The sequence below is a fragment of the Falco punctatus genome (genome assembly GCF_963210335.1).
Source record: "Falco punctatus genome assembly, chromosome: 3".
Taxonomy (NCBI): Eukaryota; Metazoa; Chordata; class Aves; order Falconiformes; family Falconidae; genus Falco; species Falco punctatus.
Window position 1 is genome coordinate 104570631 of NC_137582.1, and position 14558 is coordinate 104585188.

Below are 14558 nucleotides of genomic sequence, written 5' to 3' on the forward strand. Positions count from 1 at the left end.
CTTTCTTTGCCATCATCTGGTTTAATGGAGATGAATTTTTGTCTGTGTTGCTGTGGTCCTTTCCAAAGCCCTTCCTCCCTGGAGGGCTCTGGGGCCCTGGGTCCAGGATGATTTCCAGACAGTCTGTAGTTCAGGTCAGGCACTCGTAAACACCTAATCTTAGAGCAAAGTCTCTCCTGCGTTCGTCAGGCAATGAGGCCTGGCTAGAGGTTTAACGCCGAAGCTAATTGGACTTTGCCTCAGCCCTGTTTTCTGGGGGTCTTGGAAAGATGCTGTATAAAATCGGTTGGTGACTCCAAATGGCTCCGTGCACTCGTGCATGCAATGCCTGTGCCGTGCTGTGATTCAGGAGGGTCCGTGCTGCCTGCTCTCCAGCCTGGGGAAAACCTGGGTGAGCTGAGTGGGGATGCCCTGGCCAGCCCCAGCGCTGGGTGGGGTGCAGACCTGAGCCCCCCAAGGGCTGCCAGGTGGTGCAGGGTTTGGCTCTGCCTCTGCTGCTTTGTCAGTCTGACCTCACTTCTCGGCAGCTGCCTTCTAACAAAGCTGGTTGGGAAGGGGAGCTGGCCACGGCAGGGGCTTGCTTGGCAAGGAAATACTGTCCTGAGGACTGCATCCAGATGCCCGTAGGCAACTTCTGTCTCTGCATCTGCTCTGGGCAGAAAACCAAGTGTCCTGGCTGCCTCTGCAGTTATTCTGCAGAGAAGACCAGTGAGGAACTGGATATGGCCCTCAGTTTGTAAGTGCAGTACTCTCTTAGGGCTGGGAGCAGCAGGGCAGGCAGAGGGCTTGCCTTCTCAAGCACACTGCTCTGTGCAAGACATCAGCTGCTGCAAGGTGCTGACACTTGGGAAGATGGCAGGTGTTGGTGCTGCAGCCAGAAGTGCTCAAGACACCGAATAACCAGACAGGGGGTGGATGTGTTGGCCGCAGAAGCCCGGTGGGTCTGTCCCTCAGCGAGCAGCTCTCCCAGGCTGCAATGTGCAATCACATTGATCGGTGACAGTTACACGTGTGCACAGGACCACCAGTAGCAAGGTGCGAGATCCTGGTTTCAAAGTGCCTGCAGAGACATGACACAGCTTCTAAAGAAATTTTTGTCCTGCTCCTAGAGTGGCAACTTTCCTCCCTGACTACATCTGGGCTAAATTTGTCACTCTTTCAAATGCTGCCCTTTCAACATGCAAGCTGCTCATTTCTCATGCTTCCAGCATGCCTTTCTGTGCAGCTGCTGTGGTCTGTTTGGCTCTTATTTTGGGTCCTGAACTCCATCTCTGTGCTCGTGCATCTGTGCCTGAGTTACTGCCTTATTCCTGCCATACTTGTGGCGCAGACTGTAGCTACCTCCAGCTGCTGCGCAGCACAGAACATGGCATTGCAGGGATGGGGTGTGAGCATGCCCTTAGCAAACAGGCAACCATCAGGGGCTTGTGCCGAGAGTGTGGGGTTATGGCCGTACACAGGACCTGAGTGTCCCCTCCCTGAATGCTGCCGTCCTGTAGACCACTAATGCCTGCTCCCTGCTGTTTTTTCACTGCTACCCAGCAGCAATTAAAGATTGTGCTAACAAACTGCCACTGAAATGGTTACATAGCCTCTGCCATACAAGCAGCTAAAGGAGTTTCACTTATACCCTTTCCCAGCTGGGTTTAGCTCCCCTAGGAGCAGCAGTTCTTCCTGCTTTCCCTCTGTCTGTCCCTACTTTAGAAGGTTGTACAGTTTTGCTAGGCCGGTATAATCAATGCAGAGCCATTTATGTGTGTGTACACAAGCCCTAAAATGTTTTCAAACCAGCCCCATAAGCATCAGACTGGCCAAGACCCACACCCAGGCTCCCCAGCACAACCTGGTTTCCCACTTGAGTCATCACTTTTGCCATCCATTGGTTTTCTGCTGATGGTTTCCAATCCAGATGTTGACCCAGGCGGCTCTGTAGCAGGTGGGAACAGGGCTGTGTTTGTGAGCTGTGTTCGTGGACACCTGCCTTGGGACCGTGAGAACCCCAGCTTTTCCTCCAACACATTTCTCTTAGGCTTTAAAAGTAGAGGGTTTAGTTAAAGTGGCATTAGACGTCTCAGCACAAGTTGCATTAAAATGGCCACTGTAGTACCTGTAAACACACAAAATACCTCTCATTTCCTGGAAAAATAAATTCGTCCTTCACAGACTGGCTGCAGAAAAAATAGGATCTGAACCAGGTCACCACAAACTGCAGGCCCAGTGCTCTGGAGCTGCCAGCAAGCCCATACACATCCCACTGCTCAGCTTGGTCACAGCATAGCTGCATCTTTATTCACAGAGGCAGATGAAAGGCACGAGATGATACTAGCTGCCAACAATCACCCTCTGACAAATGATGTCTCCACCCCCCTGCTCCCTCCAAGTACTAAAAGTCCTGAATCAAGTCCCCCCTTCTGAAACCATAGCTGGAAAAACAGAGCAGTTATTGAAACACCATGCACTGCTGTATTTCTCTCTGCTTTCTGATTTCCAAGCCACATTTTCAAACTTCTTTTGCTCAAAGAATAAACAGCAGAGAGGTGTTTTTAGAAAAAAGAAAAGTGGAGCCTGTGACCTGCTCCTTTGGCTTCAGGAGTTTGGAGAAAAAAAAACCCATAAGTGAAGACACGGTGTAGCTGCCATGGAGCAGCCCACCTGGCCGGCTCCCTCTCCTTTGCTGTGCGTGGATGTGCCAATCTTCTTGTTGTGTTTTACAAAGACATTTGAGGTTTGGGAATTCCTCGGTGGACATTTTCTATGAACGTGTCTTTTCCTGTCAGCTGCCTATGAGTGGCTGCCTGGAACAACAGCTGACGTTGGAGAAGGACCTGCTCGGAAAACCTGCTCAGAAAACCCAGCGCCTCCCTTGCAGAGCTCTTGGTCCCCTGAGGAGCTGAGGATGTGCAGGATTTGCCCTCGTCTGTGATGAGCAACTCCCTCACCGCCCTGTGGGTGGGGGAAGCCACCAGAGAAAGCCACGCTCGGGCTGAAGCAACTGGTGCTTCTGTCAGTCCCAGATCAGAGGGAGGTCACTGCTCCCTCTGCTCTGCCTGCCGCCCGCCGGGGCTGCACTCCGCCTCCGGCACAGCACCACCAGCCATCAGAAATATTTTTGAAGTGCGGGGAGAAGACGGTCATGACTCAGAAATGGCCTAGCAGGAATGTCCGCGGGAAGCTTTGCTCTAGTTTTATTACAGAGAGATGAAGCAAAAATAAGAGTGAAGGAACTGCTCCAGCAAAACTGATGGCTGCAGAAGAGGGAGGAGGGCGAGCCGCAGCCCTCTTCCAGGCTGGGACTCCAGCAGCCGAGTGGCACGTGATGTATCAAGGCCAGATGAAATACGGAGGCAGTTCTTGAGGGTGCACCTGCCTGACTTTTTCATCTGCTTGGCAAGACAAGGTGTCAGATGTGGGAGCTACGTGCAAGGCAGAGAAGTGGGGTTGGATGGCACGGGTCCCACCGCCAGCACTGCCACTCTCTTTGGTGAAGGGAAAACAAATCTCACAGTAGCAAGGATGCGCTGAAAAGGTCGTTTCTATTGTGGTGGCTGCTGCTATTGCAAAAGATGGTGAGCTCGCAGCTCCTCCCTCCAGGGTGAGATACAGGCAAGATGACCTAGCCATGGAGGGAGAGGAGAGAGCTTAAAAGGTCGGAGAATAAACCAAGCATTAAAATTGCCAGCAAGTCCAGGCTGGTTTTCCTGAAGGACACTAGAGACGTTGCTGCTTGACTGAGCACAGTAGACACTCCCAGACCTGATCTCCTGATACCATCAAGATCTTTCATAATTCCTTTAGCTTCTGCAGTGGGCTGAAAATACCTATCTTCTGAAATATTTACCTCGTCCACTTCTTCCAGTAGAGATGAAAAGGAGTGTGAAATGCACCTATAACCTGATGGATCATCTGGCAGCTTTGGTAACTTTTAGCAGGGGGAGGTGCCAAATCCCATTTATGTCTCCAAGCCCAAGCTCTAAAGGATCGGACACCAATTATCACAGACAGGCAAAGGGAGATCACTTGCTGGGAGAGGTGACAGGCACCTTGTTATCTACAGCATAATATGAGTACTGAGCTCTTCTGGGTAGAAACTTTGCATGAGTTTTTGAACAGTAGGATAGAGGCATCGAGAGAGTGGGATACCCTATGTCCCTTGGAGTGGGAAAACTGAGACTCAGTGCTACCATGCCTTTCCCAGCTCAAGCAGGTCAAGGACCACCAGGAGGCAGCTTTTCCCGCCCCAAGTGCAGCTCACCCATGGACCAGAGCACTGGGGGTACAGAGCGTGACCTACCATTCCTGCTTCTTGCAACATCTAGATCTGATTCCTTTCTGAACTGTATCTGGTATTACTACCGGCATGCAAAACAGCTTTCCTGCAGCCTCCCGTCAGTGCCATGCCCGCCCCGTGTAGTTCACAAAACCTGACAGTAGTCTCCGACTGTAGCCTGACCGCCTGCAAGCAGTGGAACGAGCTGGCTTCCTGCAAAAATCTTGCACAGAGCCTTCAAACAATGGTGGCAGGAGAGGATGAGCAAGTCTCTTCCCAGTGGTGATTTAGCACCTACACATCCACTGCGAAGTTCTCCAGCCCAGCCTCAACTGACTGAGCTTCCTCATTCCTCACAGGGCGCCCAAGCAGTGAGCTGAAACAGCAGCACTCCCATTGCAGCAAATGTCTGCAGCTTTGGCTTGTGGGGAGCAGCTGAGACCGAAACCACTTCCCCTGGGAAGATGAGGTCCCCAAAGCAAGGACATTGCTTAGAAAAGAGCCAGCTGACATGGGTACATGCAGACTCGTCACATCCCAGCACAGAGCCCTGCCCCCATTCAGACCTCCCTGGCGGGGCTAATATCATCATAAGTGTTTTCAGCATTATGGTTTCTGGCCAGAAATCTTCCGGTGAGATCTACAGACCAACTTTTTAATCCCTGAGACGCTGAGATAAACCAGAACAGCTTTCCCAACCTTTTTGCCCAGGATTAAATTCAGTGACTTTTAGCACAATCATTCATTGACTGCCAGAATGGCACCGCACCTGGGAGTGCTGTACATGGCTGAGAGGGAACGAAATGTTCCTGCACCTGCAAAACAAAGGGAAAACATTATTTCCTCCAGATTTGTGTGACAAAGCTCGAAAACACAAAATCTGAAAAATTCAAACCAGGCAAGAAGTCAGCACTGACCGTTCAAGGATTTAGCTGTGTCCCTTACCCTGGGGACTTCACTCTGCATGAGGAACTAGGGAGGGAGAGCCAGAGCCCCTTGAGACAGGAGCTGGCAGTTCCAGAGACCCTTTCCTTTCAGCAAACCTGTCTGCTGCCCTCCTCTGACCTTCTTCTGCTTTGCTCAGCCCCGTGTGACAGTCTCCCAGGAAAATGTCGCATAATGAAATTGCCTGATTCCTCCAGCTGTTCCCCCATTACCCACCCACCATCCAAGGCTGCTGTATTTCCACCTGCCACTGAGATCGCGGAGAGCGCTTAATGGATTATGGCTGGATAAACAGTAAAACTGAGCATATGTGAACACTTCAGCCTCCCCTGTGCCTCCCGTGCTCCTGCTCAGTGGATGGAGAGGTCTGCCGGGCACATCTTCCAGGGCCTGAGGCTGCAGTGCCAGGCATTCCTGGATGCAGCTCAGGCTGGAGAGCTTGGCTGCATCGAGGGGGCTGGAGAGGTCAGAGGCGATGAGGATCAATGGATGGAAGCTGGGAGCTGCTGCTGTGCATTGACTTGTGCTCGCTGGTCTGTTCAGGGGGGTCCCAGGAGGAGGTGGCTGGAGGGTTGTCAGGAGTGGGACTCTGCTCGAGTCCTGAGTGCTTTTTAGACAAAAGAGAGGGCAGAGCTCACTGGATCAGGCCATTAGCTACATGTGACAGACAAGATGTGTCTCAGGTAGGCATGGGGACTGAGCCAAAGAAGAGGAGAAGCAGCCCATCTCCCTGCACACGCTGTCCTCAGGGCTCCTCAGCCAGCACATCAACCCCTACATTTTTGTATCAACAGACACACGATGGACTGGTTTCTCATTCTTTAAAACTCAGTACTCATTCAACAGCTTCACACATAAACAATATAGACAGAAGTATGTACACAAAAATATTAAATGAGATAGATCTTTATTAGAAGCTTCCAGCATATTTTATCTGTTCTCCTCCTCCACAAAACTCCTCTTAACTGCATACGCAGCTGGTATAGTCCATACAGAGCCTGTACGTCTCTCTCTTGCTATTTCCTGCTACATATCTCACTGTACAATTGCACAGTGTTCTTTCTTATCAGCAATAATACATGGTCGTCAGTACAACTCTACACACATTAAAATTGCATGGCACTCTGCATTGCAAGGAAAGAGCTAAACCTCTCCTCTCTGGTTTCATAAGGCAAACATTGCCACAATGTTCCTATAAAGCTCATAAGCAGATCCACACAGGTATTCTGGGCAGGTTTCCCCCGGTACCTTTGTGGATCTGGTCCCTAAGGGCTTAAAAAATCTCACATTCATGTTGTTACCAGACTTGGAAGTGCAGAAACCCCCTCATTAATAATGCCCTTTAGTGATCAAGAAGGCACTAGAAACCGGGAAGAACCACTTATTTTTAATTTTTCACCGCACTTTCCATTCTGAGTCCGCTCCAGCCCTCTCCAGCCCCACAGGTTACACACCCAGCCACAGCACCTCCTCACCCAACATCTCCTCCCAGCCCACTTTATGTCTCTGTGATGGGAGGCAGCAGAGGGACCAAGCTGTATATATAGACCCTTCCTCTGGTGATTGTCAGAGCCATACATGTACACATACCTTTTCCTTCTCCTCTCCGACATGCTCCTGTCTTTGTCAGGGCTCTTTCCTGAGGCTCCCCGGTGCTCGGCCCCTTTCCCTGCTGGTCTTGCAGCCTCTTCTGTCCTGCGCAGCCTCCTGCAGGGCCCTTCCCAGCCACCCTTTCCCCTGGCCCTGGCTCCATGATACTTGCCTGTCCTCTGCCTATGGGAGTGGGATGTGACCTTGCAGTGGGTGCTCCTCACCGGCAGGGACAGACACCGCATCTGTGGCTCTGGCTCAGCGGGACTGAAGGCGGCCACATGCAGCAGAAACCCTATCTCAGCCTCCTGAACTGTTAGACCGAGCCATGACTTCTTGGAGTGAAATCCAAGAGGATGAGTCCTCCTGCAGTGAGCCAAACTGGTCATGGGAGACTTGGCCCTTGCCAAGCGAGTGGCCCCTCTGTTGCCTTTAGCTGCTGCCCAGCTAGCCACACACAGCCAGCACATGCTTAGCAAAGCACCATGTTTGGGCAGAGACAGCTCTTCCCCAAAGCTCTCTCCTCTCTTCCTTCACAGATATCCCAGCTCTTTCATAGGAACAAAGCACTTTCCTGGTTTCTTTTGCTCTCTCTTCCCTCCGCCCCCTCAGTGCCTTCCTTTGCCACCAGCTGCCTTCAGCAGGGAGGATGGACAAGCAGGACCCTGCAACTGATGGTGTGACTACTCCTAGGAGATAGGACAAATATGCAAGAAGTGTGCAAAGAAAGAACAGAGCCAGCCCACGCTGGGCTCCTCTTCAGGTACAAACTGCCTACAGTACTGTAAATGACTATCACTGGAAGGGTCCTGCTTCCTGTGACATCCTGTCCCCTTAGGGATGGGTCCAGAGAAGTTTTGGTGCTGGGATCCAGGCTTCTCACGATGCCCAAGAACAAAGTCCCTGGCCTCTGCCTCCACCGTCCTCGCATGTCCTTGGGAAGCACCTCTGGTTTTGTGCTGGGCTAGGTCCGGAGGTGTCCTTCTCTGACCTGCCTTCGGAAGTAGCGGATAGCAGAAAGCGTGCCAAAACTTGCCAGGAACACTGGAAAAGAGCGCAGCACATTTCCAGAATGAGTCTGGGTGCTTCTTCCAAAGCCAGGGAGTTGGTGGAATCACCACCCCTGGAAGCATTCAAAAAATGTGTAGATGTGGTGCTTAGGGACATGTTTAGTGGTGGGCTTGGCAGTCCCAGGTTAACGGTTGGACCTGATGAACTTAAAGGTCTTTTCCAACCTAAATGATTCTGTGATTCCAAACCTGATGGTCTTTCTCCAAACTTGAAGATCACAAGCTACGTGGCTCACTGTAATCCATAGGTCCTGGGGTGTGTGGGTGTGTGTGTCACTCCCCTCCCTTTCCCAGTCCCTTCCTGCCTTTGCTTTTCATCCCCACCCCACCATCCTTGTTCCCAGTGCATTCACTCCTGAGCTGTCCAAAGCCTGGCCAACTGCATCTAGCCCTATAGTCTGGGCACAGGAATCACACCACCATTTCACAAGAAACAGCTGTTTCTGAGGGAAACACAACATAGACTTCATGCGTGTGGTAGAGATGAGTGGTGGTTAGATATACAGCTTCATGTGGAGATCTAGTGGGTCTAATCTCGATGAGAAAGCCACAGTAGGGCTTCAGGACAGTCCCTTCATTTTCTACTTCTGTTTGGACCAGGAATATGCCAAGAAAAATATAATTTTGTGGGTTATCTGCGGATACTCTGATCCCAGCCAAAAGCAGAAAATACCCAAAACGCAGAATCAGAAAATGTAGATACAAAAAATAACTAATGGAGATGATACACAGAATCAAGCTCTTCTCTGTACTTTTAGCTAATATTTTTAGCATGGCTTATAAAAGAGGTTAAACCCCCTGATATGTGCCCAAGCAAAACTGGGAACCCAAGCCATGCCTTTGGATTTCCCAGTTTAAATTCAGACTTGATTTTGGTTTATGTGTTAGAGCCTGGGACATAGACAGGGAAATTTAGCTTGTTAGAACCTAAAATGCCAAAAAAGAATTGCCCAGGACGTTAAGCTGTCTCTCGCCTCCCCTCCTCACCTGGGTGCTTACTGCACGTTGGGTGCTGGGTTATGCAATCCTGAGGGCACAAGGCCGTTACGTTTTTCACACCCTCTCTAAGGCCACATCTACCACCTAATACTAAGAAGGCAAGGAGGAGCAAGCCAAAAGCTCCTTGTGATGATTGCACGGAGCAACTTTAGCTAATGAGCTATTCTCAGCTCGGGGTGTCAGCTTCCTGTGTGACCTTAGCGGGGAACATTCCTCCCCTGGACAAGCAGCGGGAAGCCCTGACCCTGGCATCTCACCCCATGGCAGGGGCTCTTCGGTGCCCATGGGCTGGACCCTGCGCTCAGCTGCTGCCACCAGGGCAGCACTGCTGCACTCACTTGTCCCCTGCCCTGCTCACCCAGAGACCCGCACCCCTTGGGCCACAGCTCGGCTAATTTGTGTTGCCTGAGCTTCCTCTCTCCCCACCGGTTATTCAAGTGCTGTGGTTGGAGAGGAGGGGAACTGGCAGAGCTCTGTTTACTTGCAGGACTCAGTGCACCAGGGTAACACTTCAGCTAAGCTGTATTTAGAAAAAAGATTATACCTTTACAGCACATTAGAAAAATGCATGTGTTTGTCCCAGCTCAGATGATGGGAGGCTAAACCTGCATCCTCAAGGTACCGATTCAGCTTCTAACCAGCATGGATCCTAAAGAAGTCTCTCTTCCTCTGACACACTGGTCCTGGTCCCTGTCAGAGGCTGGATGGAGCAGGGCCAAAGCCAGGAATATGGACTTGTCCTACAGTTCAGTTCAAGTCAGCAGCCGCTTTGTGTGGGGAAAGGGCAACGTAAGTGAGTAGGAGTCAGGGCTGCCATTTCTATAGGAGAGAGAAGGTATTAGAAAGTAACGGGACAGTTTGGAAAAGCAGGAAAATGACTGCATTTTCCCACAGGGAGTGTTAGAGTGTTAGCATCCCTGCCTTTCTCCTCACTATGACTTCCATGGGGTCCTTTCCCACCCCTCTCCTGCCAGGCTGGGCACCATACGTACTGGTCTTCCAGGCATCCGGAGACTGCAGGTCAGAGGTCTTCACTGCCCAGGACGCAAAGGCACAGAAGACAAGGCACATGTCTTTGTGGGTCAGCGCCAGCGGAGCCTCAGGCCTCCCTGTGAGAAGAAGAGCATGAGGCTTGGGGTTTTACACTACCGCCTCTGCCACAGCAGGCTCCAGCTGCGTCAGGGCAGCGAGTCCCTTGCGCTCCCAGAGAAATACATCCTTCTCACACATTCACCCTCCCAGAAGACCTTTTTTCACCATTGGTCAGGTCAAACATGTCTATTTAGGACTTGGGTATGTTTCCTAAGGAGCGGGGCACATTTTTCACCCCTCTCAGTTTTACACTTCGTTAAGAGCCCAAGGCAAGTATTTGTTAATGCTACCCATGGTCCTCAGAGGCACAGCCAGTGTGTCACTGCTTCCAGGACCTCTGCCTGCCTCACCACCTCCTGCCCACCTTCCCAGTGCAGCCCTGTACGGTGCCTGGAAGGGGGTCTGGGGGGTAGATTTAGGAGAGAGCAGTTCCTGGGGTGGCGGCTGATGCACCAGGGCTGCAGGCAGGTCTCTCTGGGAAAGGTCTCTTTCCTGCAAGACAATGTACCAAGGCACATGCATCTCTAGGACAAGCATACGCCCCCCGAGAAGCACCAGTGCTCAGCATCTCTCCTTGGATCCCACCTCACTCCCGCTGCCTGCTAGGTCCAGGGAGGGAGACAGCCCTAAGTGCTCTGCATTTTTTTCTTTGCTGGAGTTCCAAGCCTGGTACAACCTGAAGGCATGTTGCAAAAGTAGGTTATTTTTGCTCCTATGTTTATTTGATCAGGCTTTTAATTAAAACGGGTTTATTAATTATCTACAATGATGGCAAAGGGGGTTTTCTCTGTGCAAACAGATCGGAAGCTCTATTTTGAGGCACCCTTTGGGATGACTCATTCATTGTTTGGGTTTAATATTAACTATGAGGCGCTGTGGCTGTAAGCATCATATAAGCTTTAAGATAAATATGCTGGCTGTCCTAGTGGGTCAGACTTGCTGTCCCTTCGTTCCTGTTTCTCTTACCTTCCTCCAGTAACAGTTAATGTCCAGGTAACCTCTGAGGTCAAGGGTGTTTTTGACATTAGCATGTGTTTTAAAGTCCCCACACACCTCTTTCGGCTGGAAGCCTTGGACTTGTCCCACTCTGTGCACACCCTTTCCCCCACAGATATTAGATGGATTAGCAGCCCAGCAGCCACTGCCTTATCTCAGGGGCAGGAGTTCTTTGGTACAGAAGGATTTTGCTGCTCTGCCTCCCACTCCCTCATCAGAAATACAGGTATGTGGTTCTGCAGGCAGTTGGATGGTGGTGGAGTAGGGGATTCCTGTCTCTACCAGACCCTGCAATAGCACCAGCCATGTTCAATGCAGCTGTCCACTTCAGTAAGTTTTCCTTGGTCAGAGGGCAAAAGAATAGATTAGAGCCACAGTAAATTATATGCATTCAGGGGGGACAACTGAATCAGCTAGGACAGGGACTTTAGGCCAGAGTGAATTTCAGCCTGTTGCATGCATGCTGTCATGACCACCTCTGCTCCAGGACCAGGGTTCGTGGAGAGAAGAGCGAGTTATGCACAGGATATACCCAGATTCCCTGTCCATGCCTCCTGCAGTGCTGGGAGCCAGCCCGTGGGGTCTGGCCAGCAGTACTTGCTTGGCATAGGGACAGTGTGAGCATCGCAAGAGAGAGCCAATGTGACACAGCATGTCGTGGTGGTGGCTTTAGCCGCGCTTCCCCTGCTAAACCCAGGGCTGCTGCGTGGCAAGGTGAACATGCCAGGAGGGTGATTTCAGAGCAGCTACACCTGGCAAAGCCCACCAAAAAGCTCCCATTTGTAAGGCCGCTGCAGCTGGAGTGGCGCTGGCTGCGGCAGGGCCAGAGCTGGCTACCAGGCTTCCCCAGGGGCAGTGGGAGCAGGGGAGGTCACACAAGGCAGAGGCACATCCCTGAGTGCAGCAGCAAGTTGGGGCTGTCGGGCGGGGGGTAGCAGTGCTTTACCTGTCAGTGCAAGGGCCATGTCCAACGTTTCTGGCCGTGCCTGGCCTCTTCCCAGTGGGACGAGGGGGAGCTTCTCTCCAGATCCTCTCTGCACAAAAGACTGGGGGGCAGGGGCCTGGCCTCTGATGAGGTGCATTGGCCTTTGCAGGAAGGACTTAAAAGCCCCTACGGCCTTCCTCACCTCGGAGGTTGGAGTGATTGAGAAAATCTGCCTCCAGCCTGCCCTGTTCCCAGGCCTGTCTGGAAAGAAGTGTTCATACACCTCAGGGACTGAGATAACCAGGGAGTCTTTGACTGGAGCTGAGTTGGAATCCTCCTTTTGCAGCTGAGTGTGGTCCAAGCTGCTGAACTTCTTTCGCCTCCTGTCTTTACTCTTGACTTTTTTCCTGTTTCCTTCTGGTTCATTGAAAAAATATTCATACAGTTCAGGCAGGGACATTTCCCTTTCCAAGGGTGCTTTCTCCCCCTCCACTGAGTTCTCCACTCCTTCTTCTTCCCCTTGGGAGTCACAGAACAAATACTCATACATCTCAGGCCAACTCACGTCCAGGGTGTCTCTCCCTGCAGAGGCCCCGGCTGCAAAGCACGGGGGGGGCAGCTGCCCAGGGATCTCAGCTGCAGGCTCTCCATGAGCTCCCTCAGCAGCATCTCCTCCAGAAGCTGCCACACTCTTGGGAGGGAGAGGCTTCCCTGGTATCTCCTGGCATGCCGCTCCCAAAGGAGCCATGGCTTCACTGGCAGGGATCGCCAGCACATCGTCACACACACCCAAGGCACCAGCCTGCCCTGGCTTTGAATGCTTGGTGGCCTTCGCCTTTCCCAGGGGCTGTGCCCCTGGCTCCTTTGCCTTCTGCTTCGGGGGAGCGCCCACGGCTGGATCACCCTCATCCACACCAGGGCTGGGCACTGGCCGTTTGCTCTCCCCTGCCTCCTCGCTCCCCAGCTTCACAGGAGCTGGCTTGGCCGCCTTCTCCTTCCCTTTGCTCTTTCGCGAGGACAGTGGCGAGCTTAAAGGTGCCTTTATGGGTACCACGGTCCCCTGCGCTGCAGTCCCTGCAGTCTCCCTGTCCCTCTGGGCTGCCTCTGTGGCACTGGCTCCACGTTGCTTGCGGCTCTTTCTCAGCTGTCCTGGCACCTTGGGCCTCACGACCTCCGGGGAGCCAGCCGGGGAGCTCGGCTCGGCAGCCGCTCTCTCCCCGCTCGCCTCCTCCTGCGCTGGGCAGCTGGGCGCTCTGGGCGCAGTCTCCAGGGCTGGGCTTGGGGGATGGTCACGCAGAGGTCCCCGTAGCCCAGACTCCGAGCGGGAAGTGTTGCTAGGACTTTTCCTCACTGAACCCTCTGGGGAGGCAGCCAGTGCCAGCGACCTGCCTTGCGTTGGCGTCCCCGGTTGTGCTACCACTGGGCTGCCATAGGGCTGCTGCCCTCCTGCATCCCTTCCCTGTTCAGGGCCGCTGGTTCCAGCCGGGTGGCTGGGAGGCTCCATGGCCTGACTGTTGCTGGCTGCTCCTTTCTCCGATGCTGATGCCAACTGCAGTGCTGCTGCTTCACATGCTGCGTCCTGTCCTGAGCTGCTCTCGGCTGTGCCGTCAGTGGGGCCAGCAAGGGTGGCTGCAGGGGGACAGGGGAGCTGCCTCCCCTGCGTGCTGGGCATTGGAGCAATCAAAGGGCAGCTGGGCTTGTCGCTCTCACACAGAAACCTGCCGACCGAGCCCAGGTCCGCTTCGTCCTCGCTGCCCGAGAGAAGCTCCGGCAGGGAGAGATGCCCACCAGCAGGCCAGCGCAGGGAGGCGTCTCCAGGCACCCCACGTGGGACAGAGCTCCCCGTGCCAGGCCCTGGCCTGCTGCCCACCCTCACTGTGATCTGCCCATTTGTGCTGGCACGGCAGTCCCTCCCCGGCACGCCGTCCCCTTGTTCAATGTCACTGAGACACTGCTCCTCAGCCGTGGCCAGGGCGGCTGGTGCTAGGTTGCATTCTTCCGACGCCAAGAAGAACTCAGCCCAGTCCCTGTCATTCAGCTGGATGCTGTACTCAAAGTTGTCCATGCCTGCAGCAGCAAAGCAAGAGGAGGGGGCCAGAGAGATCAAGGCATGAAGAGGGGGTATCAGCATCAGCAGACATAGCAGAGGTATATGCCCCAAGCTTTTCCCCCCAGATTCCTGCCCTGCTTCCCTGTCATCGGCATTCACTCATCCTCACTCATTTCCAGCCGAAAATGGTGGGAGGTGAGGGCAGCTCCTGGCAGGCTCAGCCAGACAGGTACGGTTGTGCTGGACCATAACCCAGCCAGCAGTGACAGAGACCATTACCACCCCCCTCAGGTCCCTTCTGCCTCTGCTCCCCGAGCACAGCAGCACAGATGGGGTGGAATTCTCTCCACAGCAGCACAGCAGTATTGCACTTTACATACCCCTTTCCTACTCCTTTTGCCTTTAAAAAAGTGTGGGGGGGATATGCTCGTGAGCATTCCTGCTGCCACAGCATCATGCATGAAGGTAGCACGAAGCACAGTCCAAACAAGGACATTCCAGCCAGACATGGCAGCTCCGTCCATACCCATGGCTCTCGGGAGGGAGATGCAACAGAGCCCAAAACCAGCAGAGGGGATCCGACGGTAGGAGAAGAAGCAGAGAAATCACAAAGCTGCATCCTAC

General features: G+C 53.0%; 1 protein-coding gene across 1 annotated transcript in view; it reads right to left on the minus strand.

Annotated features, from left to right (window-relative positions):
- Positions 1-6102: 6102 nt before the first annotated feature.
- PERM1 (PPARGC1 and ESRR induced regulator, muscle 1) overlaps positions 6103-14558 on the minus strand; it is a 41703-nt gene continuing 33247 nt past the window's right edge. Inside the window, exons 2-4 of the mRNA XM_080380051.1 lie at positions 11906-13951; positions 9864-9980; positions 6103-7846 (exon numbers count right to left, since the gene is read on the minus strand). Of these exons, the coding sequence (XP_080236177.1) occupies positions 7767-7846; positions 9864-9980; positions 11906-13949 (2241 nt within the window). The 5' untranslated portion in view covers positions 13950-13951 and the 3' untranslated portion in view covers positions 6103-7766. The remainder of the gene's footprint in view (positions 7847-9863; positions 9981-11905; positions 13952-14558) is intronic.